Source organism: Equus caballus, chromosome 11 (genome assembly GCF_041296265.1).
Source record: "Equus caballus isolate H_3958 breed thoroughbred chromosome 11, TB-T2T, whole genome shotgun sequence".
Classification (NCBI taxonomy): Eukaryota; Metazoa; Chordata; class Mammalia; order Perissodactyla; family Equidae; genus Equus; species Equus caballus.
In genome coordinates, this window is record NC_091694.1 from 20034677 (window position 1) to 20060663 (window position 25987).

At 48.6% G+C, this 25987-nt stretch overlaps 2 protein-coding genes and 1 non-coding gene across 15 annotated transcripts in view; 1 reads left to right on the plus strand and 2 right to left on the minus strand.

Moving 5' to 3' along the window:
* The first annotated feature begins 1464 nt into the window (after positions 1 to 1464).
* Positions 1465 to 5060, plus strand: LOC106783193 (uncharacterized). Of its 2 annotated transcripts, none has more exons than XR_002811431.2 (4): positions 1465 to 1685; positions 2959 to 3390; positions 3886 to 3944; positions 4869 to 5060. It is a non-coding gene; the product is annotated as an uncharacterized protein (transcript). The 2 variants fall into 2 exon arrangements; XR_011423193.1 differs by having other exon boundaries at positions 3027 to 3390.
* A 997-nt stretch (positions 5061 to 6057) lies between these two features.
* Positions 6058 to 13190, minus strand: TMEM106A (transmembrane protein 106A). Of its 4 annotated transcripts, XM_001491967.5 has the most exons (10): positions 13053 to 13190; positions 12628 to 12756; positions 11982 to 12051; positions 11601 to 11827; positions 11008 to 11071; positions 9727 to 9880; positions 8768 to 8908; positions 8618 to 8661; positions 8074 to 8127; positions 6058 to 7719 (listed from the first exon to the last, which is right to left on the minus strand). In XM_001491967.5, exons 4-10 carry the CDS (start codon positions 11806 to 11808, stop codon positions 7599 to 7601), a joined length of 786 nt encoding a protein of 261 aa, XP_001492017.1. In that variant the 5' UTR covers positions 11809 to 11827; positions 11982 to 12051; positions 12628 to 12756; positions 13053 to 13190; the 3' UTR covers positions 6058 to 7598. The 4 variants fall into 4 exon arrangements, with proteins under 4 accessions (XP_001492017.1, XP_005597416.1, XP_070083283.1 ...); XM_005597359.4 differs by lacking the exon at positions 8618 to 8661 and having other exon boundaries at positions 13053 to 13164; XM_070227182.1 differs by lacking the exon at positions 11982 to 12051 and having other exon boundaries at positions 13053 to 13160.
* A 120-nt stretch (positions 13191 to 13310) lies between these two features.
* Positions 13311 to 25987, minus strand: part of NBR1 (NBR1 autophagy cargo receptor) — a 28865-nt gene continuing 16188 nt past the window's right edge. For 5 of the 9 annotated variants that reach the window (XM_003362546.5, XM_070227218.1, XM_005597361.4 and 2 more), the window contains exons 11-22: positions 25482 to 25641; positions 25098 to 25388; positions 24260 to 24409; positions 23453 to 23528; positions 22812 to 22922; positions 22393 to 22557; positions 22100 to 22177; positions 20556 to 20976; positions 19702 to 19793; positions 18738 to 18795; positions 17898 to 18006; positions 13311 to 15066 (exon numbers count right to left, since the gene is read on the minus strand). In XM_003362546.5, the coding sequence (XP_003362594.2) occupies positions 14893 to 15066; positions 17898 to 18006; positions 18738 to 18795; positions 19702 to 19793; positions 20556 to 20976; positions 22100 to 22177; positions 22393 to 22557; positions 22812 to 22922; positions 23453 to 23528; positions 24260 to 24409; positions 25098 to 25388; positions 25482 to 25641 (1885 nt within the window). In that variant the 3' untranslated portion in view covers positions 13311 to 14892. The remainder of the gene's footprint in view (positions 15067 to 17897; positions 18007 to 18737; positions 18796 to 19701; positions 19794 to 20555; positions 20977 to 22099; positions 22178 to 22392; positions 22558 to 22811; positions 22923 to 23452; positions 23529 to 24259; positions 24410 to 25097; positions 25389 to 25481; positions 25642 to 25987) is intronic. The other 4 variants (XM_070227219.1, XM_070227221.1, XM_014739979.3 and 1 more) reach the window with 1 other exon arrangement.

Below are 25987 nucleotides of genomic sequence, written 5' to 3' on the forward strand. Positions count from 1 at the left end.
CCACCAGCCATAGCTGGGTACCCACTGTGAGGGCAAGCATTCCATGAGGTCTTCCAACAACCCTCATAGGAAAGGCTCAGAGACACTGAGTGACCTGCCTCAGTCCCCCCCAGCTAGTAGGTGATGCAGCCAGGATTGAACTTAAGTCTGTTTGACTCCTAAGCCCAAGCTGACTTTACTACCCAGGCTGCCTGAATTGACAGGATCTCCAGGAACCTGTTCTCTGTTTCAAGGGCTGCTCCCCACAATCCCCTCCCCTCCCTTGCTCTCCACCACCACAGTGTTTGAGGCTGGGGCTGGGTTTGAAGTGCCTTTTTCACTTATACTATTCCTCTGCCCCCAGCCATGAAGCTGGACCCAGGCTCTGCCACTTCCAGGAAGATTTATATCTGTGGGCAGAGATGTGTATCTGTAGGAGGTAGGTCAATAGCCTACCCAGGGGCCGGCTCCGTGGCCGAGTGGTTAAGTTTGCGTGCTCCGCTGCGGTGGCCCAGGGTTCGAATCCTGGGCGGGGACATGGCACTGCTCGTCAGGCCACGTTGAGGCGGCATCCCACATGCCACAACTAGAAGGACCTGCAACTAAGATATACAACTGTGTACGGGGAGGGGTTGGGGAGATAAAAGCAGAAAAAAAAAAAAAGATTGGCAACAGTTGTTAGCCCAGGTGCCAATCCTTAAAAAAAAAAAATAGCCTACCCAGTCCCTGCCCACCGAAGCCTTCCTGGGCTGCAGGAAATGATCCTTTTCCCTGGCCACTCCATCTACTGGGGATGCAAGTCAGGTAGGATGATAAATAATACTAAACTATAGCTGAACAATTTTATACTTCATCGTACATTTCTCATCCATTAATCCATTTGGTCCTGATACCAGCCCTGTGAAGAAGGTAGAAAGTACCCTTCTTGTTCTACAGGCAAGGAAACCGAGGACCTGAGAGGTTAGGTAGGGTCTCCAGGGTCAGAGGAAGAGGCAGACACTAGGCTTGAGCCCAGCATTATAAATCCCCAGGACTAGGGCACTCTCTAATAAGTATTCACCGGGCTCAGACCGCAGTGAGGGTTAATTGAATTTTGTGTTCTTTTTATTTTCTCTCAACTCAGCATAGGGAGAGGAGATGGAGGGCTGAGAGGAAGGTAACTGCAGAGACCTCTGTGGGGAAGGGGGTCAGCGGAGGGCTGGATGAGGATGCTGCAGTCCTGGGGAGGGTAGGAGAAAGGAACCAGAGAGAAAAGTGAGCTGATTCTGAAATTGTCCTCGGGGCCCACTGAGACTCAAAGTTAAGGCGGGAAGGTGTCTTCTACTTGCTCAGGGCCCTGGAGAGAAAGGTACTTTACAGACATTCCCTAGGAGGCTTGGGAGGAACACCTCCAAGCTCTCCAAGGTTGGGGGGAGGGGGCAGGGAGAGAGGGGAGATGGGGGGCACCCAGTTGCCCTGGGAGTGGCCACATTGTGAGGTGGTTCTGGGCACAGGCTGTGGGGTTGGGGTGAGAGGAGACAGAGGTGGTGGGGGCAGTGGCAGCATCCTGGGCTCTGCCTGCCCCCACCCCCTGCCTGGGGGCTTCTGCCACCACCACCATCATGGGCAGCGCTTATCACTGGGAGGCCCGTCGCAGGCAGATGGCTTTGGACCGGAGGAGATGGCTGATGGCCCAGCAGCAAGAGCAGCAACAGCAGCAAGAGCAGGTGCATGAGAGGGGCCAGGTTCATCGGGGTCTTTCCAGGGGCAGGAAGGGACTGGGGAGGAAAGACAACCCTTAGGAAGCTGTCTACTATTTAGTGGATGTTGCTTTGCTGGGGGTAGGAGGAAAGCAAGGTCCTCTGATGTTCTCTTGGATGGACTGTGTGTGTATGTGTGTGTGTACTGGGGGACTCAGCTTTGCTGTTGTGCTAGGCTGAGGCTTAGTAGGGGGTGGAGGGGGTCGGCCTGGGAAGTTTTAAAGCTATGCTGTCCAATAGGGTGGCCACCAGCCTGTGTGCTATTGAGCCCTTGAAATGTGGCTAGTGAGATGGAGGAACTGAATTTTAAATTTTATATACATTTAATTCATTTAAATAATGAATTTAAAAACAAATACTCTACATCTTGGAAATCTTTTAAGTCTGTTTGGAACAACTTTGGTATGTGAATCTACTTTTTCAACTGTAAGTTTTATGAACTCTAAATATAGATCAAATATTTTTGATGAAAACATAGTGTTCAAATTAAGATGTGCTGTTAAGTGTAAAATGCATGCTGGGGTTTGAGGACTTAGTACAAAAACAAAGAATATAAACTATCTCAATCAGATTTTCAAATTGAGGGGCCGGCCCGGTGGCACAGCATTAAGTTCGCACGTTCTGCTTCAGCGGCCTGGGGTTCACCAGTTCAGATCCCCGGTGCGGACATGGCACTGCTTGGCAAGCCATGCTGTGGCAGTCGTCCCACATATAAAGTAAAGGAAGATGGGCACAGATGTTAGCTCAGGGCCAGTCTTCCTCAGCAAAAAGAGGAGGATTGGCAGCAGATGTTAGCTCAGGGCTAATCTTCCTCAAAAAAAAAAAAAAAATTTTCATATTGATTACGTTTTGGATGTATTGGGTTAAATAAATTATTAAAATTAGTTTCACCTGTTTCTTCTTACTCGTTTTATGTGCCTACTAGAAAATTTAGAGTTACACATGGCACGCATTATGTTTCTATTGGACAGTGCTGTTTCAAAGCATTTGCAAGAAATTATTCTTTATCCTCTGGCACTGCAAAATGTTTTCAGTGCACGTCTCCTAAGCTAGGTGTTCAGAGACTGCTGTTTCCTGGGTAGGGGCTGTGCTGGGGGCACTGGCAGCATAGAAATAATTCTTGGTGTTGTGGGTGAAGGGAGATAGCCCAGGCTCTAGCCTCAGCCTCCAACTCCAGGGAATGGAGACTCTGGCCACCTCCACCTTTCCCTTCTCGAATCTCTTGCCTTGCTCCCCACAGTGTCTCTGGCAAATGTGTGACTGGGTGGGGAGGGAGGAGGATGCCACTTGCCGGGGGCTTCTTGCCAGGAACTAAAGAAACTCCAAGAGGAGGAACGCCAATCTGAGAAAAAAACCCAGCCGCCTCAGATGTCGCAGCAGCCGCCCCCACCGCAGCTACAGGAGGAGCAGCCACCACCACCATCACCATCACCATCACCACCGCCATTAACATCACCACCGCAGCCTCCACCGCCAGCACAGCTACCAGCTCGGCTAAGGCAACAAAATGTCCAAGACCCTCTTATTCAGCGCACCTCCAAGTACATTATCCAGGATTCCCAAAGGCCAGGTCCTCAGCTTGGCTTACTGGGGACCGATCAAACTGGAGGGCAATCCACCTACTTTAACAACAACAGATTCCAAGGAGAGAAGAAACTCCCTCAAGGCCCTGGTGAGACCCCTGGGAGCGGGGAGGTGGGTAGGAGAGTTCTTTGCTCCCATTCCGGCCCTTTAGTCTAGATTCCACATCTGTCACCCCGCCCTCTCTGACTATCCCCAGTACCCTTGGCCTTTACTTGAGGGCCACTCCCTCTGGGTATGTTTGTGCCAACCTAGGGCTGCAAAGAAGGCTGCCAACTTCTGCAGAGGGTGGCTGAGAAGTTGTCAACTCCTCCTCCAGGGTGAGGGTGACACAGCACGTGGGGATGGTCAGAGGGTGGGATATGAGTTGAAAGCTTAACAACAGATATACTAAGCTCTGTAAGGTCTGGAACAGGGAATCACAGCGTGGCTTCCTAGTTGCCAATTTTCAGGCTAGGCTCCGTCTGCACCTGGCCCCAGGTAGCGGCTGCCTCCTGCCTGCCCAGCACATAGTCGAGTCCAGCTCTGTCACGTTCTATTCTCAGAAAGTGCCGGATGAGTAATGTGTGCTTTGTTTCATCACCAGGTTTTAGGAAATCCTACCAATCTAGCCCAGATAAATACACTGGGACCTCACGATTCACGGTAAGACATAGAGTGTGAAAAGCAGACTCTGGCTGAGTGGCTGCGAGTGTGCTTGTGTGTAAGTGCATGCGGAGTCTAGAGGCTTCCTTGGCAGGAAAGGGGGGAGGGGCTGCAACTACAGAGTCACTTCTGGATGGTCCATTCCTCCATGTGTTGCCTCCATGAAAATGTCTAGGTAGGGCCTGTTGGTCAGCACTAAGTGGAGGGGTTGACAATCTATTTGGAAAGATAGGAAAGGTGCCAGAGAAGCAAAATAAAGCAGCTGTTTTGTTTTTTAAGATTGGCACCTGAGCTAACAACTGCTGCCAATTTTTTTTTCTTCTCCCCAAAGTGCCCCCAGTACATAGTTGTATATTCTAGTTGTGAGTGCCTCTGGTTGTGCTGTGTGGGACACCACCTCAGCATGGCCTGATGAGCAGTGCCACGTCCACGCCCAGGATCCGAACCAGCGAAACCCTGGGTCGCTGAAGCAGAGCGCACGAACTTAACCACTCGGCCACGGGGTCGGCCCCAAGGGGCTGTTTTAAGTGCTGACTGGGGTAGAGTCAGCTGGAGCAGGAGAAAGGCAAGACCTGAAGTCAGAGGTTGTTGGTCTCAGTCAGGATCACCCCTCCCTGGTGGTGTGATTTAATCTCTGAGCCTCAGCTACCCATCCATAAAACGAGAATGATAATACCATCTCCTTAATAGAGGTGTCATGAGGACTGAATGTGGCAATTAAAAGAGAGGGAATCAAAAGCACTTAGCTGAGAGCCCGAGCCTGGCTCATTGGAGGCCATCAAACCCAGGATGGTAACTCTCCATGAGGATTACATAAAACAGTACAAGATTAGGCCTCAAAGGGCTTAATACAAGGTTCTGAAACCAGCAGGCCCAGAAACTGCTACCTAACCTGTTTTGTCTCCTCTCTCTCTCTCTTCTCAGTCAACGAATTACACACAGCAGTGGTGATCCAGAGATAGACCCCAAGATCCCACAGGCCATCCGCAAAAAACAGATGAGCAACCCCACCTTCTTCCCACCCAGCCACATCTTGCCTCCAAAGCCCCTCTCTCTTGATCCACTCTAGAAGAGGAGCCTAGCTGAGAATAAAGTGTGATTTCTTCCTGGAAAGAATCAAGAGACTGCTCAGCTCTATAAGACAAGGAGGAGGGGAAGGGTCAGGAGGACCCATGAAGGGGATGGAGTGCGTGGGAGAAGAAAATGGAAGACAATTCCATGCTTCTCTAGGAAAAGCCAATGGGAGACCTTGGCCTTGGGTCCCCCAAGTCTACAGCTCCACTACTGGCCCTTGTTTAGCAATGACAGGTCTGTTGGTAGCTTCAGGTTTATGACTCTCAGTGGAGCCATCACTGCTCCCTGCTGGCCGATGCTTAGTGAGATACAGCTGGGGAACGAGGAGTTGCAGTACACCAGAGCAGGCCAGCGGCAGCAGTAGGAAGAGGTGGCAGGCAGGGACCCGCCGAGTCCAGTGTAATGCCTGGCCCACAGTGGGCACTCAGCTTTGAATGGATGATGAGGGGCAGGGATGGAGAGAAAGAGCTCAGAAGAAAGGGTAGCTGTAACCTCAGGCACAAGACACCTGACCCTGGGAAGGAGAGGGTGACTTGCCCACAAAGATCCACAGGCCTCTTCCTTCCTGGGTCTCAGCCTTTCCATATAGCAGAGGCAGCCAAGAGGCTACAAAGGCCCCAGGCAATCCACCTCCCCACTTCCTGAAGCTGACACCTGGCGTCTCCCTGCCCTTTCTTCTACCTTGGACTGGGGAGGGGGATGCCTGGGGCCTTTCATTGTAGCCCACACAGCATCACCTTTGGGTCAGTCTGAAAGAGCTCCTCAATGCAGTGTTTCCTGAGGGGAGAGCTGGGGGAGGGATGCGGGGGTGGGGGGCACAGAACAGGAATATTAACGTTTGTAGGGATCTTACAGATACACAATGAGCGAAAGGGAGAGCGCCAGCTCCTGGGAGCAATCTCTCAGAAGCCAGAAAAGCAGGACATTGTTATCAAGGGGCTCAGGGCCCGGGGAAGAGACCTCGATGTTTACTCGGACACTGAGACACAGGCTGTGAGATGGGGAGTGTCCACCAGCTCCCTTCCCACTCACAGGAGACTTTTTGTTTGTTTGTTTTAACGTTAAGTATAGTTTATTGACTACAATATAAATCCTTTACATTTGGTAACCTACACACAGCAGAAGCCCAGGCCTGGCCTTCCTGGACGTCTGTGCTCTTGCCAGCACCACCTTGACCCCAGTTACGGAGGCAAGAAAGCATGGAGACAGCACGAACTCCCTCCTTCCCCTCCTTCCCCCAGCCAGCTAGTCGCCAGGTTCTCTCACCACTTCCCGCCCTCCATCCTTTCTACTTCAAATTCAGCTTTCTCTCCACCTAAGCTCATCTCTCTGCCTGTCTGAGTGATAAAAACCATAGCCACCTTTAGTGAGCAAATACCATTCTTGGTCCGCTGAAGAATAGAAACCGCCTCCACGTGGAGCCTAGTGGGAACCTGGGGGTTATCTGGGGCTTAGCTTCATCTGAGTGACAGCAAAGAGGAAAGCGTCTAGACCAGCCCCCACTGACAGGCAGCTCTACAATGTCAATGCCTGAAGGAAAGCGGAGGCCTCTGGAGCAGACGGTGGGCTCAGGTGCTAAGCTGGGGATGCAGCAGAGCCCAGCAATGTGGCTGAATACTGACAGCTTCCCTTCTGCAGACTTGCAGGGTAAGAGTGGCTGGGCCCACCCTTTGACCTGCCTGTGTCCACTCACATGGGCTCGGGGTTGCGGGCCCACCACCAGCCAGAAGCCATCCTTTAATACCTACCTTTTAAAATGATTCTGGCTTTGTCTGTTTCTCCTGTGTAGGCCCAGGAGGTGCCAGGTGCCTTCCTCACCTCTCCTACTACTTTGGCTCATGCTGTGAAGAGAACACAACTGCTTTATAGAGAGGAGAAGTTTTAGCTGGAGAACAGGTCTGTCTTCCCAGGAACAGGGATAGCCTTTAACCAGGAACTACGTGGAGCCAAAGGGCCTTGGCCAATCTTGCTGTCAGGTGGGCAGGCGACAAGTTACCAGGAGAGAAGCAGACCATCACCATTACTTTGTCACACAACCAAAGCAGGGAGGCACAGGAGAGCATCCATGGACCTTTAAAAGGCCCCGGAGACAGCACTGGATGTCCCACAAATCACTTGCCCATCATTGGGTGCAGAACTTGAAAAGGATCCATGTTTTAAAAGCCAGATAAGATGAAAGCTGTCTCCACATTCAGGCAGGAGGAAGGTCGCCCCAGAGGAGCTGGGCAACCAGGGTGCTCAGCGCAGAAAGGGCAGGGGCCACTCCAGGGCCTCTCAGGCAGCTCTGAGGAAACGTCCGGTCAGACTTTCCTCAAGACCGCCCGAGGGGAAAAATGTGGCGCCAGCACCTAGAAGAACCAGGCTTCTGCTCCTGTGGAAATCCAAGAAGGTGCGAGCGTGTGTGTGTGTGTATGAAGCTAACTTCCACAGAAAGCTTCCTGTGCTGAGGTGTGGGGGAGGGTATGAAAAGTAGGGCTTTTCCTCTGGCAAAGTCACCACAGTCCTTCCTTGGGCACCATGGAGTTGTGGGAGATACAGACCAGGCTGGCAGGTGCCTGGAGTTCGAGGACAGCAGACAGGTCACGGTGGGTGAGGGCCCCGCAAGTGGGGCACTGACTTATTTCCCCGGCAGTCCACGTATTCATAGCTCTGGAAGACGAGCTGCTCTGAATGGCTCAGGTAGGAGCAGGTCAGGGTGCCCCTGGAGAGGAAGCAGGCTTTGCTGTTGTGTCTGGGAGGAAGAGGAAAGCTCTGGTCCTGCCCTGCTGTCTGGGGAAGGTTGGCTCCATCAGACACCCTGCCCTGCCTTCTACTCCCGACCCTGCCAAAGCACCTGGGACAGCTGCCCCGCCTGTGTTCCAGATAGCTCTCTGGCTGTCACACCAATAGCTTACAAGCAAGGTGGGGCATAGGGAAGGGGCCGGGCCTACTATTTCCAGGAGCCAACAAAGATTCATGGGGTCAGCTTAGACGACTCTCCTCCCGCGAGGTGGGGCTGAGGTAAGACTGGAGTCAGAAGTGGGAGAGGGGATACGGGGCTCCAAGCCCTACTTACTGGATGTGCAGCAGCACATGGTGGACACTGACTTCCAGCCAGGTACAGATTTTGCTGAGAGACAGAGAGAGAGAGAGAGAGAACATGGGGCCACATTTCACACTGAGCAGCCTGTCAGAAAGCTTGGAAGAGACCTGCGGGTCCCAGCCTCCTCGCCTCCTTTCCATCAGGGGCCCCAAATGCCACTCTCCCACCACTTCCCTCTCCCTCAGGTGAGCATGTCACTCTTGCTGCAATATTCCTCCAACCCCCACCAGCTTGACCCAGGCACATGCTGGCCCCTCCTTCTCCAGCGACTCAGGCTGAAGAGCCCAAGGTCACATATAAGGACTAACCAAATTCTAGCCTGTTTTTCGTTCCAATCTAGGTCCAAACAGGCAGAGGCTGGGGACCCTGAACTCTTGCATATTGCTGTCTTGGCCGCGAGAATACAGACAAATGCTGGCTGCAGAGTTTGCTAAGCAATCAAGAAATCTGATGGGGATTAAAACTGGGTTTCCAACCAGGAAAGAGGCTAAGGGAGAAGAGATCAAGGGATACTCACTATGTGTTTTCATCACATATTCGGTTGGCTACTGCATAAAACATCTGTCAACCAAGTGGGTATAGGTTAGCCTACCTCCAGCCGCCCCCTTCCCACAACCACACGCCTCCAAACACCTGTGGGCAGGGCTGGCCAGGGAAAGGGAGTCACCTGTTCACTGGCCAAAGGGCCAATGTTTAGGAGGAGGCTCTCCGAGACCTGCCCCACCACGAGGGACAGGTGCAGCACTTCGATGGTCAGCTGTGTCACCGTGATGGGGTAGTAGTTGCTATTGGAGATGTTCAAGATGTTCTGGGGATGAAGACAAGGAAAGAGAGGGGTGAGGGTGGCCATCCTTGGAAGGGAGAAGACCATCAGTTATAAAAACCCAGGCCTGACTGCGCCCTACCTCCATTAGGGGCCTCAGCTGCTGAGGACCAGTGCCAGGAGCCCCTCAGAGGGGCTCGTAATGGCAAGGGGTCACCTTTGACTAAGATATGAAGCTGGCTCAGAGGGCTGGCCCCGTGGCCGAGTGGTTAAGTTCACGCGCTCCGCCGCAGGCGGCCCAGTGTTTCGTTGGTTCGAATCCTGGGCGCGGACATGGCACTGCTCGTCAGACCACGCTGAGGCAGCGTCCCACATGCCACAACTAGAAGAACCCACAACGAAGAATACACAACTATGTACCGGGGGGCTTTGGGGAGAAAAAGGAAAAAATAAAATCTTTAAAAAAAAAAATTAAAAAAAAAAAGAGGCAATAATTAATTTAAAAAAAAAAAAAAAAAAAAAAAAAAAAAGATATGAAGCTGGCTCAGAATCCAGTCTCACCCTGCAAGGCTTCTCTCCATTCAGTCCTGCCCCCACCCAGGCAGTCTCAGTCACACCACCCCCACTGCACCCTGGGGTTTAGTCCTCTAGCCCCGATTCTGACCCCTCACCATGTAGACTCCCAATCCTACACAATCTGTTGTGGGGCTCATGGTTGCCCCTGCCTCTCCCCAGGCTTCTGACACCCTCTGCCATAAGATCCTGGCTACCCACACCCAGGGGCACGACACTGGACAAGGGCTACAGAGAAGTGCTGCTGGGAAGGTGGGGGTTGGAGCTCAGGGGCATGGGCACCCACCCACCGTTATGTTGATATGGACATCAGCCTTGTCAAAGGCCACTGTGGAGGAGTTGACGCCAGCAGGCTGCACAGCAATGGACCGGGGAAACAGGAAAAAGACCATGAGGGAGGAGGTCACCAGGCAGATGAGCACCGCCAGGAACACGGAGCGCTTCCTGTGGGAAAGCAGACCCGGGGCAGAGCAGTAGAGATATCCGAACACCAAGGAAACCTGGGCATGGGGCACCCAGACACCCCCTCCATATACAAGGCTCTCCTCTGTACACCCCTCATATCTGTACCCTTAGCTCCCCAGATGTGGAGGACCAGCCTAGGCTCAGACCACACAACACACAGGATTGGGAGGTAGGCAGCCTGGCTTCCACTCCCAGCTCTCTGTACCCACCTGCCCAGTAACTCTGAGCAATGCACCTAACCTCCCTAAGCCTCAGTTTCCTTGTCTGTAAAATGGAGATAATTGTACCTATGTCATAGAATTTGTTATGGGTTAATGTAAGAAAAAGCACTAATTTCAGGTCCTGGCACTTAGCAAACGCTCAACAAATGCCATTACCACTGGAAGAAGTCAGTCCACGTGAATTTTGAGAGTTCTGAATTTTAATAATATTCAGAACAGGACATCACCTGTCCATCTAATTGAAAATTGTGATAGGCATTAAAGAGACAGCACCTTGTCAGTATCTTATGAGGGGCACTGCCAGATGCAGATTCTGGTGTAGTGCTGGGGGAGGGCAGTGGTAGCTCCCAGACTGAAGCTGAGGACCTTGGGAGGAAGCTGTAGGGATCCATGTCTAATGGACCCAGATGACAAACAGGGTCATGGGCCCCCGGTAAAACTCAGGGCTGCATCTGAGGTTCTGACGTGTCTCAGAACAGGGAGCAGCTGGTTTTCCATCTCTACTGGGAAGAGTACAAGCAGGTCTGAACTGCCACAGCAAGGAGAGCTCTTCGGAAAAATAACTTCCCCCAACCAATTGTGGCCAGGCCACTCCCTCCCTCCTGGAAGGACTTGTAGAGTCAAGAGGTCCCCTCTGTTTCGAAAGGGAACCATGCCTCTTGGAAGCAGTGGTGCTCAGGAGGAGGACACCAGTGGCCTCAGGTGGCATCTGTTGGGCCTTGGGCTTCTTAAGACTGGAAACAAGAAAATCCTTGGAAACAAGGAGCTGGTACATATGAGCCTGGTGAGGTTCAGGTTTTCTGGGGGAGAACCAATGGAGAAAAACTGGAGGGACAGCCCCCAGGGGTGACGTCCTGTGGAGCTGGGGTAGGAAGAAGGGCTTACGTGTGCCTGGGCTTCAGCCTTTGGTCCCCATAGGGGATGAGGGCCACCAGCTGCTTCTCTAGCTCTGTAGAGAGAAAGAAGGTGAGAGGGAGGGCCACAAAGTGTGTGACAAATGCTTCCTGTGCCGGCTTCCTAGAAGCACCCCTCCACCCCACAGAACAATGTCAGAAGCATGCCACCTCTGCCCAGAGCAGGACTGGGAGCCCTGGGCTGTGCTGCTGCAGTTGGCAGCACAGCTTTGCCATCTCTAGAATGCAAGTGCAATTTTCATTAACAGGTGTGAAGAATCTCTGCAAGTCAGCAGCAAATCAGAGAAGCCTAGCTTCCTTGGAGAGGTCAATTATAACTTCCTGAATGCTAAGGCACAGTGTTGCTAAGGAAGCAGAGAGGCTGGAAACCCCCTAGGGCAGAAGGGGGTCTCTGCAGTGAGCCGAGGGCATCAGTACCTCCCTGGCCAGCCTGAAACTGGGGGACGAAGAGCTGGGAGACCAGACCCCATTCAAAGAGACTCAGAGGCGTCTGGCCCTGGGCGGATTGCCTGCTAACATCTTTTCCTGGATTCCAGTCTATTTCCGGAGGCTTCGGCAACTCACCTCGAGGGATCTCCCCACTGCCCTGGCAGGTGGGACAAGTCACAAAGCTGGCACCAGCAGCCCCTTCACAAGGCACACCAGAACAAAAAGACTTCCTGCTACCGGTGCTGGAGTAGCTGGCAGCCTTGCTGCCAATGGCTGGGTGGTGGGGCGGGATCAGCTTGTTCTCCTCCTCCTGAGAGCCCAGCAGGGAGAACGTCATACCCATCGTTCAGGGGGATTTTTCACTAATGAGAAAAGAACAAAGTTCAGTGCTAAGCTTGTTCGCATTGACACAGAATGTCACTCTGGGTTTAGGTCCTCAAGATTGGCAAGGAGCCCCACCACAATTTCAGGCAGTTCAAGCCTAACGAAGCTAGGTTATAGAAAAATCACGGTTACCCAGGACTCGCAGGTCAGAAATCTCAATTCATTTCAACTCCTTTCCTTATTGTAGGAGAGCTCAATCTGCCTATGAGAGGGAAAAGAAAAACAAATTCTTTCATTACAAGGGGCTTCCATAAGTGAATGGCAGAGCCCTTATTTTTTTCTGAAAAAGTTGCTGAGCTGTCATTTACTTCAGGGGAAGGAAGTTGGACAGAGCTGGGAGGGCAGCAGTCCGGAGAGTCCCTTCATTCTCTGCAAGAAGATGGCTCTGAAGAGGTCTCTAGAGGATCTGTGGCAGAAATGCCTGAGGTCTCCCAACGTGGGTGTGGAAGGAAAGCTTCCATTCCTGAGCCCAGGCAGGTGCTGGCTTAATAGGAAGGCAGAGATCCTTTGAAATAAGAATGGAGGCTAGACTGGTCACAGGTGTGGCTAAGAACCTTAAGATAGTTCTGGAGGGGAGCATAAACCTCTTCCTCGCTGCTTTCTGAGGTAGAGTAGGAAAGAATGCCTAGGGGAGGGTGGCAGAAATGTCAGGGTCCTTCACTAGGAAGGGTGAAGGCTATATCCAGATTCTTCCTCAAAGGCTCAAGCGTGGTGGAGGAAAGAGTGGGCAGGTGAGCCGCACTCAGACCTTCCCGGGCTAATATGAAGGGAGGCTCACCTGGGTCGGGTCTGGGATTCCCGGGCTCCTTTCGGTTGCAAGAGGGCGAGAGTTCTGGAGCTCGTCTTTGGGGAGAAGGGCCTGTAGGGCAAGGTGGCCCGAGGGGCCACTGGCCCCTTCAGCGGAGTCCTGGGGGAGCGAACGCGCCGCGCTGGAGAAGTGCGGAGCAGCGACCCTGGCCTCCCGGAGGTCCAAGCTGCTTCCCGCCCTCCTCTGGGGCTCGGCCATGGGCCAGTGGGCGAGAGCGAACGCAGAGGCTGCGACTTCACTGCGGGAGGATTTCAAGTCCCACCAAACACCCCGACAGGCCGTTGGTCGAGCTTGGTCCCCGCGTGCCTGTGTGTTGGGCTAGGAAGAGGCACAGAAGGCGCCTTGGCCCTTGCCTCTCAAAAGGAAAGGGAAAGAGGGTCCCGGGAGCGCCTTACCCGCAGGCGACGGAAAGACGAACGGCCGCCAGAGAAACCGAAAGTGTCTGAGCCCAGGGCTCGCCCCAAGCTTTGACTCCGGGCTTTGCGAAGCTCCGCCCCAGCTCCTCCTGGCCCGCCCCCGCCTTCCAGGGACCCGCCCCTCCCTCCCGGGGACCCGCCCCCTGCCCTCCCTCCTAGGAGCCAGAGAAGCTCTTGGCTCTTCAAAGGTCACCCGAGGTCCCACAGGCTGCTTCCTCAAGGACCAGCCAACCCAGGTAGGAGTTTGAAAGAACCTTTATTTCACCATTCTTTACAAGTACAACAGGACGGACGACTGGACCCCTACAATGCGACCTAGATGGTGGAGACATGTCCCGCCCGAAATCAACCCAATTAATTAAACACACCCTGCCGCTCAGCCTCTACCCAGAAGCCCCGATAAAAACGTTTTAAATAATGAACAGCCTGGCTGGCTTGCAGTCTGAATTCTGGCTTATTTATTTAATAGCATTCAAGAGTTATACTGTAAATAAACATCATTATGGCTAATAATTAAAATCACCGTTCATTATAAATACCAACCAGGTTAAATAATACTATTTTACTATCCCTCCCCCTTCTGGCTGGGGGTGATTCTTCTTTCTCTGTAAGTCATTTTCATGAATAATATCTTTTAGTGTTTTTTGTTACCTCTTCCTTCACCAGTTGTACCCAAGGGAGTCTTGGATACAAAACGGAGTGAGGATCTGGGCCCCTGGAAGCAAGCTCTTTCCCACTCATGCTGGGGTTAAACCCAAACTTTGTCAGTGAGTTTGTGCCATACAAACACCAGCCTCTTCTTCCTGTTCTAGGCTCTCTAGGGCTAGATGCCTTTGAACAGATTTGAAACATTCAAGAAGTCATTCAGATTTCTTTTGCCTCTCACATTCTCATTTGCCCGCCCCTGAACTTTGGGATTAACACAGGAGCCTGCCTTTCACTTTCCACGTTTCTATGTTCTCCCACTCTACTGTAAATAAGATCTGCTCCGACATTAAGCACAAAAGGTAACTGTTTCATTTACTTTCCCTTTAATAGAAGTTTTTTTTTCCTTCTCTATAGGATTAGCAAAATATTCCACACTACCTACTTAAAAATTTTCCCTTAAATAAAAGAAAAATGTATGCAAAAATTACTACAATAGCTACTGCTCAATAGGTGCTGGTGGGTTAATGAGCACACTCCCTGGTCCTTTCACTGAAGTGCAGAGACCCAGCAGGTGGATATTCTTAAATGCATCAATGGGGTCTTTTGAAGACAGTGCCATTACTAAGTCGTGCAGAGAAATGACTTTCTCCTTGAGAAAGGAAGAGTAACAACATTCCTATCACACTCTGGGTGTCATTTCAGTACCATATAGCTATGAGGCTTGGGGTAAGTTAGAGAAATTATGAGAATAATTCTTGAAAACAACTTCCAAGGTTAATTTCTTTTAAAAACTGACAACAGATATCCTCATAGAAACATCCACATTAACCAAAGAAAAATACTTAACCTCAATACAAGCAGAAAGAAAAATGGTTCTATAAGAAGTGAGTTATACTCTTCAAAGCACTAAAAAGGAGAAAAGAGTTTTATCCAAATCAATTGAAAAACCGTCTTGCTAATATTCATTCAACGTCTAAAGTAAAACCTTAAGTTCTGGTCTTTGATTTGCTCCAAAAAATACTGTAATGCAGATATTCTCTTAATTCAGTGATGGGCTCTATACAGATTCATCAGATTAAAAAATAAGCAAGGGCTTCTACCCCATACCCCAACGACAGAATAAATGTCATCTCTGAGCAGCAGGCAAAGTTATTTAATACAAGGTGGCTCCTCAGTAGCGGTGGCTGTACCAGTCGTTGTTGTTGACTTGAAGGAGTTCTGTTACAACCTGTAGGATGTTGTAATTGTGTTTCTTCAGCAGCCTTAGGTTTAGCTGCCTGTCACAGAATCCCATTTCAAAGAGATGGGCCATCAGGGCTGCTGTCTGATCTTCAGAAACTATTGGCTGTGTAGAGTCAAGAAAAGCAGTACAACATTTTCTGTATAATTTATGTGTTTATCTTGTAAATTTTTATCATCTTGTAAGTCATACTAATCTTTCCAGATTTATTCAAAATAGACAGTAATGAGATGCAAGAGTATGGCACTCCTGTCCACCTGACACTAATGGGTCTTCCGAGGGGGTAAGAAGGACTGGGAAGGCTCTGCTGTGGATTAGGTGTGTTGTACTCAAAACTGGCAACTAATGAACTGAGGAGAATGCTTCAGAGGGGACTGTCAGAAGGAAGCATTCTTGGAAGGAAAAGATGCAAATATAGTCTGGAAACCCTGTGAAGATATAGGTAATCGTGATGGGGCAAGTATAAGCAAGACAAGAGACTGTTACAGGACGATAGGATGGGAAATCTAGTCAGATACGCGAAGGAGCTGGAAAAAACTGCTTGGGAAATTACATCCTGGGTGACCTTCTTGGCTTTTTTTTTTTTTTTTTAAAGAATGCACATTATCCAGGGAAGAGGGAGCTAACGTTCATTTACCTCCCTCTTTGGGCCAAGCCCTGTGGCGGACACATAACCTTCCTAAATCCTCCTAATCCTTGGAATACCCTAACTCTTACCATTTACTTACCAATTGGGTTGACTATCAATTCCCTTATTTATGAAAATTGAGATACAGAATACCTCCTATCTTGCAGGGTTGTTGAGAGGATTAAGATGAGAAAGTATGTAAACGTGTTGAGCAGTCTCTGGCACTTCCCTCTACAGCTAATTCCACTGTTCCCATCTTCCCTCTTATTTCAGAATAAACATCTCCATCTTCCTTTCTAGATGAATCCTTCCACATGTTCTTTGCTTTGTATCTCATTACCTCTTACCACCTCAGAAATACTTTCCTATGTATTATGCTCTCTCATCTTGATTGTTACCCTCCTTCACTACTGGCTTGCCCATCTTTACAAATGTCCCCCTCTACCTTATGCATCTTCGCTTTTGCTTTTTCTCTCTGTAGTCCAGCTGTTTCAAAGTGAGGCATACTTGCACTCTCAAAGTCCTCTCCACCTGTTCATACTTCTCTGCAGCATCTGACACTGTTCACCATGTCCTCATTAAAAGTCCCTTCCCTAAGCTCCAGCACGGAACTCTCTCTTCATTTTCCTCCTAGTTCTCAGTCTTTTTTTGCAAGGCCCTCCTTCTTTCCATGATCTTTAAAGGCTGCTTCTTGCTTTACTCATTCCCTCCTGGAAAATTTCATCCAATCACATGGCTCCTGCTATAGCCTGTACATAAGTGATGTTATCTCCAGGCCAAATTTCTCCCCTGTGATCCAGATGTATGTATCCAACTGCACTCTGGATAACTTTACCTGGATGTGCCTCAAATTCACCACTATGCAAAACTGACCTCCTGCCCAAATATATCCTCCTTCCTGCAGAGCCTCTCTCTCTTTTTTTTTTTTTGAGGAAGATCAGCCCTGAGTTAACATTTGCCAATCCTCCTCTTTTTGCTGAGGAAGACTAGCCCTGAGCTAACATCCGTGCCCATCTTCCTCTACTTTATATGTGAGACACCTACCACAGCATGGCTTGATGAGCGGTGCCATGTCTGCACCTGGGATCCGAACTGGGGGACCCCACACCGCCAAAGCAGAACGTGCGAACTTAACTGCTGCACCACCGGGCCAGCCCCTCTTTTTTTTTTTTAAGATTGGCACCTGAGCTAATAACTCTTGTCAATTTTTTTTTCCCTCCTCCTTCGTCTCCCCAAAGCCCCCCAGTACATAGCTGTACATTCTGGTTCTGAGTGCCTCTGGTTGTGCTATGTGGGATGCTGCCTCAGCATGGCCTGATGAGTGGTGCCATGTCCGCGCCCAGGATCTGAACTGGCGAAACCCTGGGCCGAGGAAGCAGAGTGTGCGAACTTAACCACTCAGCCATGGGGCCGGCCCCAGAGCCTCTCTTAATGATTGGTATTATCGACTGTCTAAGCAAGAAACCTGGGATTTATCCTTGACTTGTTTCTAACCCCTTAATTGTGGTCTTCAAGTTGTGCCCTTTCTCTCTCTTTACTTCTCTTCTACCCTTCTTTTCCACCTAGATATAGATTCTCAAAAGGATTTCTTTACTGGCTCCATCAGCCTCCACACTATAGTGGAGTTACTGTACTAAAAACAAATCTGATCATGTTAATTACTTCCGTAAAACCCTTCAATGGCTCCTCCCACTAGCCTTAAAATAAAATCCAAACCACTTAACACGGCTTCTCCACTACATAGGCGGTCTTTTCTCTTACTCTTCTCAGCCCAAATTCACCTTCCAGGCTCACATTTCCAAGTCTTTCTACTGGCTACTCTCTGTCTGCAATGCCCTTCCCATCCCTCTTTCCTGGCAAACACTTGTTGTGTCCTTTAGGACTCAGTTCAGGCATCATGTACAAGGAAGCCTTCCCTGACCCACCTAGGGGCCCACGCCAGGCTGCAGTGTTCCATCTGTCTGAGAATACTGGCACATTATCTGACACTGTACTGTAAATGTCTGTTTACCTCACTTGTTTCCCATGTCTCTGGGTAGGAACTGGTGTCTTATTCATCTTATAGTGCCGGCACCTGGAAGGACTCCCCGCAAACAGTAGGTCCTCAACAAACATTAGGTCTTTTCCCTTTCTTCCCTTAAGTAACTTGGCCAAAGTCATACAGCAAGAAAGTGGAGGAGTTGTGCTTTAACCAAACACTAAACCTAGAGCTCACGCTTTCTACAATGCCACGCTACTCTCCAACTTAGATGCTATCGTTTTTATGGGTGACTTGGATTTGGTTCAGGAAAATAAAACATATACTCACCTGTGCAGTGACTGGTGGCCCAGCAAACAAGGCCTTATATGCAGAGGCAGCAACAGACAAAGCCCCCTTCACCAGTCCTCCTGCAATGCCGCTCCCATGGTGGTGGAACCTGCGGAGGAAAACCAAATTATCTTCCTAAAGAAACATAAACCATTATTTTCCTACAAGACAATCTGGGCTCTAATCTGTGAAAGAAAAGGAGATTTCCTCGAGAAAAAAGTCAGATATAAAAAGAGAATGTGACTGTTTTCATATCAGTTTTACAGCTAGAAATCTTGGTTTGAAGTAGGGCCAGCTCTAGTGCTGCAAGATATGGGCATTGCAGAGAACACACCACTCAGGTTAGCATGCCAGCTTTCAGTCCCAGCTGAAAATTCATGTGGTCAAGGGCGCAGTGGGGGACTGGCAGTCTATCTGCTCCACGATTATTATCTCAGAGGAAAACATCTCCCAAAGGAAATGTGATTTTCTGGACACTGTAGGAGGAAGCCCACCTTGACAGAGCTCTGAGATGGCTGGGAGCAGAGAGGCGGATGTGTCTAAGAAAAAGTTCCTAAGATGCACTTAGTGGGCTTGACCTTCCTGCCTTCTCCTCTGGTACTAAGGGTGAGTTGAATTTGAACGCACTTCTTTCTGGTTTGGAATGTGAACACTTAAACATCAACTTTGGCCCTCTGTTCAGTGTTGCTCACAAGCTTTAGGAGAAATAGGAACAAGAAGGAATGACGGCTCTCCTCTGTTCTCTGGAAGTGGCACATGCTCTGAGAGGCTCATTTAAGCAGAAGCAATACTAGGATATCCATCTGCTTCTGAAGAAGAGGCTGCACAAGGTCCAGTTACCTTGAGTGGTCATAGCTCTTCTGTCTGCTGTTTACAAGTCCTGATGAGCCTCTGGGCTCTAAAAGCAAAAGAGCTGTTGGTTAGATACAGCATCTGTAAGCGCCTAGACTTTCCTAACTCACAGCAAGGCTATTTTTGAGGCAAGTGGCAATCTGATTACAGTGTTTAAAGTCTTTTTTTTAATAGTTGGGAAATTTTGTAGGTAGTTTAAGTAAGTGATAAGGAAAAACTGTCCAGAATGCAATGCAAGGTGACTATTTATTGAATCAGAAAACTTAACTCTATAATCCTATCACCCTGATTTATTAGTTCTTAAGTACTTTTAGGTTTTGTTTTTTGAGGAAGAGTGGGAAGTGACTTTGAGGGTATACTCATAACTTGAAGGTGCTATTCGCCTTATTTTGTAGCTAAGGAAACAGACCTGCAGGTGTTATAAACCTGCGGACCCACTGCAAGCTCACACAGGGAGGAAAGCTGGAGCTGGAACCCACGCTGGTCCAGCTCCAAAGCCTGTGTTCTTTCCACTAGCACAATGCCGACCTCTATGAGGTCTCATTTAATAAATATTAACCTAGGGACCAGCCCCGTGGCCGAGTGGTTAAGTTCGTGCACTCTGCTGTGGCAGCCCAGGGTTTCGGTGGTTCAGACCCTGGGCACGGACATGGCACCACTCATCAGGCCATGCTGAGGTGGCATCCCACATGCCACAACTAGAAGGACCCACAGCTAGAATATAAAACTATGTATACCAAGGGGCTTTGGGGAGAGAAAAGGAAAAAAATAAATAAATAAATAAATAAAATAAATATTAACCTAGAGAATAGCAAAAAGAGTATGAGGGAAGAGTAGAGAGAGAGTGAAAGGGCAAGTTTCTAAAAACTGCCAAGAATCACAAAGATAGAGTGCCTGTTTATAACTGGTTTCCATTAGAAAGGAGCATAGAAAAAGAGAGACTGGTTGTTACCTCTGATCTGATCAGGGACTGAAGAAACTTCTGGCATGGTAACTGGTACATCCACTCCTGGGGAACCATGATGCTGTGCACAAGGAGGGCTCCTTTCAGAAAGACATAACATTGAAAGTAAGTTGAAAAGGAACCTATGGATCGGCGGGGAAATAGAAAACACAGCATGGCAGTGCCAAATTCTCTACAGAGGCTTCACATTTCTAATCCAAATCACGTGTTTGAATTTAGGGACCAGGTGAGAAGGGCTCACTCTACTTCTGGTTTTCCTCTTCAGCCACAGTCAAGCTACAAAAACTGGCTTCAGCATGGTTACTTACCCCCACATCAAGGGGTGCTGATAAAGGGAAACATCTAGTTCCCTGGGAGAATGGTTTAAAGTATGGTGAAGGCTCTGCTATTTTCCACACTATGAGAGAGAAATGACAGAGACAGATCTAGTAGAGAATCAAAAATAATTTCTATCTGGTTTTATATTTTTTTCCATAATGGATTAAACTTCCTAATTATACTTTGCTTGAGTTAATAGGAGAATGAGTTTTTACTGACTTCCCATGAATTAATAAAACAGGGAGGGAAGGTCCTGATGTTGTATTTAAAAACTGGCTCTCAATGATCAAAACTTAGGTAGACAGATTATATTAGATAATTAAGGTTAACTAAAACAAGTATTTCTTTAAATCCAGAATTCATAAATAATGGGAAGTTCAACTTCTATTCATCTAAATTCAGACTTTACTATGGGAAATAGTCTCTTCCCTTGCTGACAAGAAAACAGGTTTTGAGATCAAGTTGATTCCTCTCTTTATTGTATTTCTGAAGAACAGACCAGCTGAGAGGGCTGCGGATGGTACCTGGGCAGCTGTAGTGGAGGCCCCACCACCTCTGGGGTTAGGGGTACTGTGTCCAGAGTCTGCGAGGTCATGAGGATGTCATTGATGCTGTGCCCTTGCAGCTGGTTCTCCTCTCCAGGGCGTCTCTCCCCAGCCTTGACTGGTTCCTGCCCAGCCTCAACCCCAGGCTCGCCTTCAGCCCCTTGCTCCAGGCCTGGCTGTGAGAGCGCAGAGCTGTACATGGAGTCCCCCAGGGGGCGGCTGGTGTCAAAGCACTCAGGCAGGATGATGATGTAATCCTCTGAAGAAGCAGATGACTGACTCTGAACTTCATCTTTGAGCTCATCCTCCTCCTCCTCCACGACAGCTTCTTCCTCAGCAATATGGACAATCTCCTCCCTCTCATCTCCAAGTGGTCCCTCTCCAGGCGAGGCAAATTTCACTGAAGGATGAAAGCAACCAATTTTAAGGTATAAGCTAAAAGCAGCCCCTGGTGCTACCCTTACTCAGTAAAGCCTTGTGGGTCATGAGCTACAATTATGAAAGCCAGAGGAGAGGGACAAATCAGAGGGAAGGGCTGCTACTGAACCCATAGTCATGGCCATATTCTAAGTCTCTTGAAGTTTGTGCAAAGCTGGCTAGAACTGAAGCACACAAAAACAAAGTAGGCAGAGGGGCCGGCCCAGTGGTGGAGTGGTTGAGTTCGTGTGCTCCACTTCAGTGGCCTGTGGTTCATGGGTTCAGATCCCGGGTGCAGACCTACACACTGCTCATCAAGCCATGCTGTGGTGGCATCCCACACAAAAAAAATAGAGGAAGATTGGCACAGGTGTTAGCTCAGGGCAAATCTCCCTCACCAAAAAAAACACAAGGTAGGCAGAAACATCCAGGCTTCTGAGAAGGACTATGAATTGTAAAACAAGGAGGCCCCACCCCTTTTCCTCTTCATGTGATGGTTAATATACTGAGACAGGGTTCAAATTAAAACTGATATACTAGCTAACAGTGCTGTACAGAGAGAAAATGTTAGGTGGTGAGTGCTGCAGTACTATGCTACTTTCCACCTCTTCCTTGCACAGTAGTGAGGAGTCACAGTAGAAAATTGGCCAAACATGATTGAGAGGGAAAAAAAGGAAATAAAAAATGTACTTAAAATCCTATCAGACATAACTTCTGTGAACATTTTGGTGTAAGTCATTCCAGACTTTGTTATGCATTTGTACACAAATGTGAAAAAATAAATATCTATGTGTATATTTTAAAAGTGAGACAAGTCATATTTAAATAGGTCAAATTTCATTATAATAAATATAAGAGATTTCCCCCATATTATTTTGATGCACTAGAAATTGAATTTTTGGATAGTTCTTGAAATACATGGTATTGGTTCTACCTAATAGCTAGAAATTTCTGTATAAAGAACTTCATTACAGCAGAATTTCACTGTAAGAAACTTAGTTTGGAACTCCTGCTTCTGCCCACCATTTCCTGGACTATTGCCCTTGGAGAAAGGAGACAACTCAGCTGCCGATGGCGGTCTCTATTGAGAAGCTCTGTCAACTTACCCGAAGACTCCTTACTGCAGAATCCAGGCAGCACCACCGGCTGCTGTTCCTCTGTGGCGTGCAGCTGTAATTCCGCCCCTGAGGAAGTGCACAAGGGCGTTATGGTGGCTGCTCTGCTCCTGATGCTAGAATTAAAATAGAGTACGGAGGGACTAAAGAAATAACCATGATCTGAATTCTAACAAAGATCACCTGCCCTCCACTCTCAGGAAAGAGGAGCACTTCCACCTGTTTGAGCTGGCAATCACAATTCTGGCACACCCTGCTAGGTGGGGGAATTCAGGGACACTCACTGTGCAGGGACTTCTGTCTGCAAGGTGGGTTGTGATCTGGGGCAGCATCCAAGGTAAGGGATCGGATTACAGTCTCACACACGAACTGGGTTCCACTCAGGTCATCTTCTGCTTCCTCCACTGAAGCAATGTTCTCAGCCCTCCTCTTCACTGATGCTGTGGAACCTGAAAGACACGAACCTTGTCTGCACTTACTGTTTAAAGTGTTGAGGAGCTTTCTCCAGTTATGTCCCCATGCTGATACTATGCCAAAGAATAGCTGCTATCTGTGCCCTGTGAAAGTGAGGAAACTTCAAAAAATGAGATACTACAGAAAACCTATTCACATGCTAAGGTAAGGTTAGTAAAGGGTAGTGTACAACCAGGGTGTGGTATGGAAGGGGAGGATGCAAATACTTCACAAATATTTAACCCCTTACCAGGAAGTGCTTTAAATCTTGGCCCTTCACGCTCTTCCTGTATCTGCCCCAAGCCTGGCTTCTCTATTAAAGGACTGTCATGTGGCAGAGGAGACATGCAGGGAGTCATATCTGGAGAATGAAGACAGGAGAACCATCAACCAAGAAAAAGCACCCCATCAGCAACAGGTAGTGTCCAGAAGCAGCAGCTCACAGGCTTCTTGCCTCCTGGAGGCCTAAAATAAACCCAGGTGTGCTTCAAGCCTTGTTGTAAAGAAATTCTCCCGAACATTAGGTGCAAAGTATCTTGGACAGATCAATCAACACAGGAAGGATCATGAAAAGTTGTTTGGCCTGGAAGGCCACGGCCAAGACACAGAACCATGAGTGTAAAGGAACAAAGGGATACACCTGTCCAGAGAAAAATGGAGAAGAGGGTCCCTTTACGGTGGGGAAGCCTTGCACAAACTTGTATTGTTGCCTCTGACAGACAACAGGGAAAAGAAGGAAAATAGACCTATGGATGCAGTCTTAATATCACATTGTGGAGCAACCTTTGCCATCTATCTCCTCAGAATAAAATACTAACCACCACAGTCTAGGCTGCAGTCCTTTTGTGCCTGTTGATGAAACAAACAAGGTGGGCTGAGTGACATTCTTACCCACAGGGGTATTATGGGGTACTCTCTCCAACTCTTGGACAATGTTTATATCCAACAGCTCAAAGGACAGCAGGTCCTGTAAAAAAAAAAAAAGGCAATGTTAGGCTACCTGCGGTGCACGCTGAAGCCATGTTTTGTCTTTTTTAAAGATTTTATTTTTTTCCTGTTTCTCTCCAAAGCCCCTTGAGTACATAGTTGCATATTTTTAGTTGTGGGTCCATCTAGCTGTGGCATGTGGGACGTCGCCTCAGCATGGCTTGATAAGCGGTGCCATGTCCTCGGCCCAGGATCCGAACCGGTGAAACCCTGGGCTGCCGAAGCGGAGCGCACAAACTTAACCACTCGGCCACAGGGCCAGTCCCCCATGTTTTGTCTTGCTGGGACTTGCAGGCCATTAAGTTCCTCATCATCCTAGATTCAGCTCTGTTCAAATTCAGGCCTCACCCCAGTTGAGTGAAGACAAAAAGAGTTAAATGGGAACTAGACATTCAAATAAGCAAATATCAGGAAAAAGACAAAATGCAGTGGGGGTGGACGTGAACCAGATTGCAGAAATGAAGAGGCAACTATAGGGAAGTTGTGGGGAAGCACGAGATCGAGTTCTCAGTTCAATGAGGAAACATTTAGTTTAGAAACTTGCTTCCACAGATGATCTCCTGGCCTTTAAATGCATCTGACTGGTTTAAAAGTGAGCATTTCTCTAACTTCCTAGGCAACACCGATGTCTATACCACTTTCTCTTCAATAAGGTAAGAACTCTTCCCAACGTTCTCTGTCCCCTGCCCCTCTAAGTGCTCGATTTCCCACCTGGGCAGTGAGAAGGTCCACGGATGGGATGTAGAGCTCCCTCTCGCTGGCAACATGTTTTGTCTTCTGTGGGATGCCAGTTTCTGTCCCTTCGGTCGGCTCAGTTGCTTCACCACGCTGAATTTCTTCTTTAGCCAGAAGAAGAGCTTCCTGTAGAGACAAACCATTGGGACAAATTTTAAGCCCTCAACAGAACTCAAAGGCAAGCTGACAACTGCCTCCCATAGAACAAAAACATTGCTGCACCGCTACATATTTTAAAACTTTTGGTTTTGATATAATTTTAGACTTACAGAAAAGTTGCGAAAATGGTAGAGTTCCCATTACCCCCTTCGCCTAGCTTCCTCTAACAACAACTTAGATTACCACAGTAATAAAAGTCAAAACCAGGACATTAACATTGGGTAAGCAGTCAACATTCTAAAAAAGCGCCTCACTAATACAGGGAAGTTGACTAAAAAAAGTGTGCAGCAAGTAACAACCAGGGCAAGACTTCATTAGTATTTAGGGAACACACATAAGAGATATACAGGGGACATGAATGTTGAGAAGCAAGGCCATCAGTCCAGCAGTTCCACAGGCCAGGCCAGGCCACCCTGCTTTCCCTCGTGTAGCAAAGGGGCTGGTCATCATCCCAGAGAGATATAAAAGCATTCAGGGACGCTTACACCAAGATGCTAAGGACACGCAAACCAGCCCCTAAGCACTAGGCCCCATATCAGCATATCGATGTGTTGGGGGGAGAAGCAAGACTTTCCAGATTTCTGGGAGAATTTCTGGGGGGATGATCAGCTGTGAGTGGACTCTCTTAGTTTCAGTCACCCTTTCCAATGCTCACCTCTTGCTGGCAGGTGAGATCATCAGCTTTGCTTGAGCTGATCGCACCCTTTTCAATGTTATCAGGGCTTTCTGTAGAGGGGAAAGGATCCACTATGATGCTGCACCAGACCCGAGGCCCAAACTGTTGGCCTTTGTGAGAAAGACGCCAGTGGGAAGTGTATGTTCCTTCCAAGGCTGGGGCAATGAACTCCACAGACACAACTCCCACATGGCCGGCCTTTAGGCAGGGAACCAAAACATCCTTCTTTTCTGCAGAAGCCAAAGTCAGGTTTCCCCACATGAACTTGAGCTGAAAAGAACAGTGACAAGACAAAGTAAGTTGTCAGCTGAGCACTCTGCCACTTCAAATCACTTCATCTTTACAGTTTGTGGGAAAAAGTACCTTTGTGTCTGCACTCCACTTTACATTTCCTGTATTTTTCATCCTCCAGTGTTTGATAAACTTGGTTCCTGGCTGAAGGTGAGTCCCATCAGGCAAATTCTCATCCACAAATGCTGCACTGAGGGTTGGCATAACTGTGGCACAGGGCTGCAAAGGGAGCCTGAACAGAAATTCAGATACTTACTTGCTGTTGGGTGTAATGGCTTCTGAATATCCAACACTGTGGTTTGAAGACTGATTGGGACTCCTGAGGATGTACTAATGCATTTGCCTTAAAAACAATACTAATAAACATTTTGTAAAAACAGAGGACAGATCTGACTCCTGAGCTAAAAAGCCATTATGGAGGATAACTAAAAGAGTCCATAAATAAAACAACTTGGGAGTCAGGCTCTTAAAACATCTGCTCTTTTTGCTTCAAATCCAGACTGACTCAAGTGAAGAGAGCTCATACCACCCAGTTCTGAACTTGACTGGTTTCCATCTTTCTGAAGAAGGCAACAAAG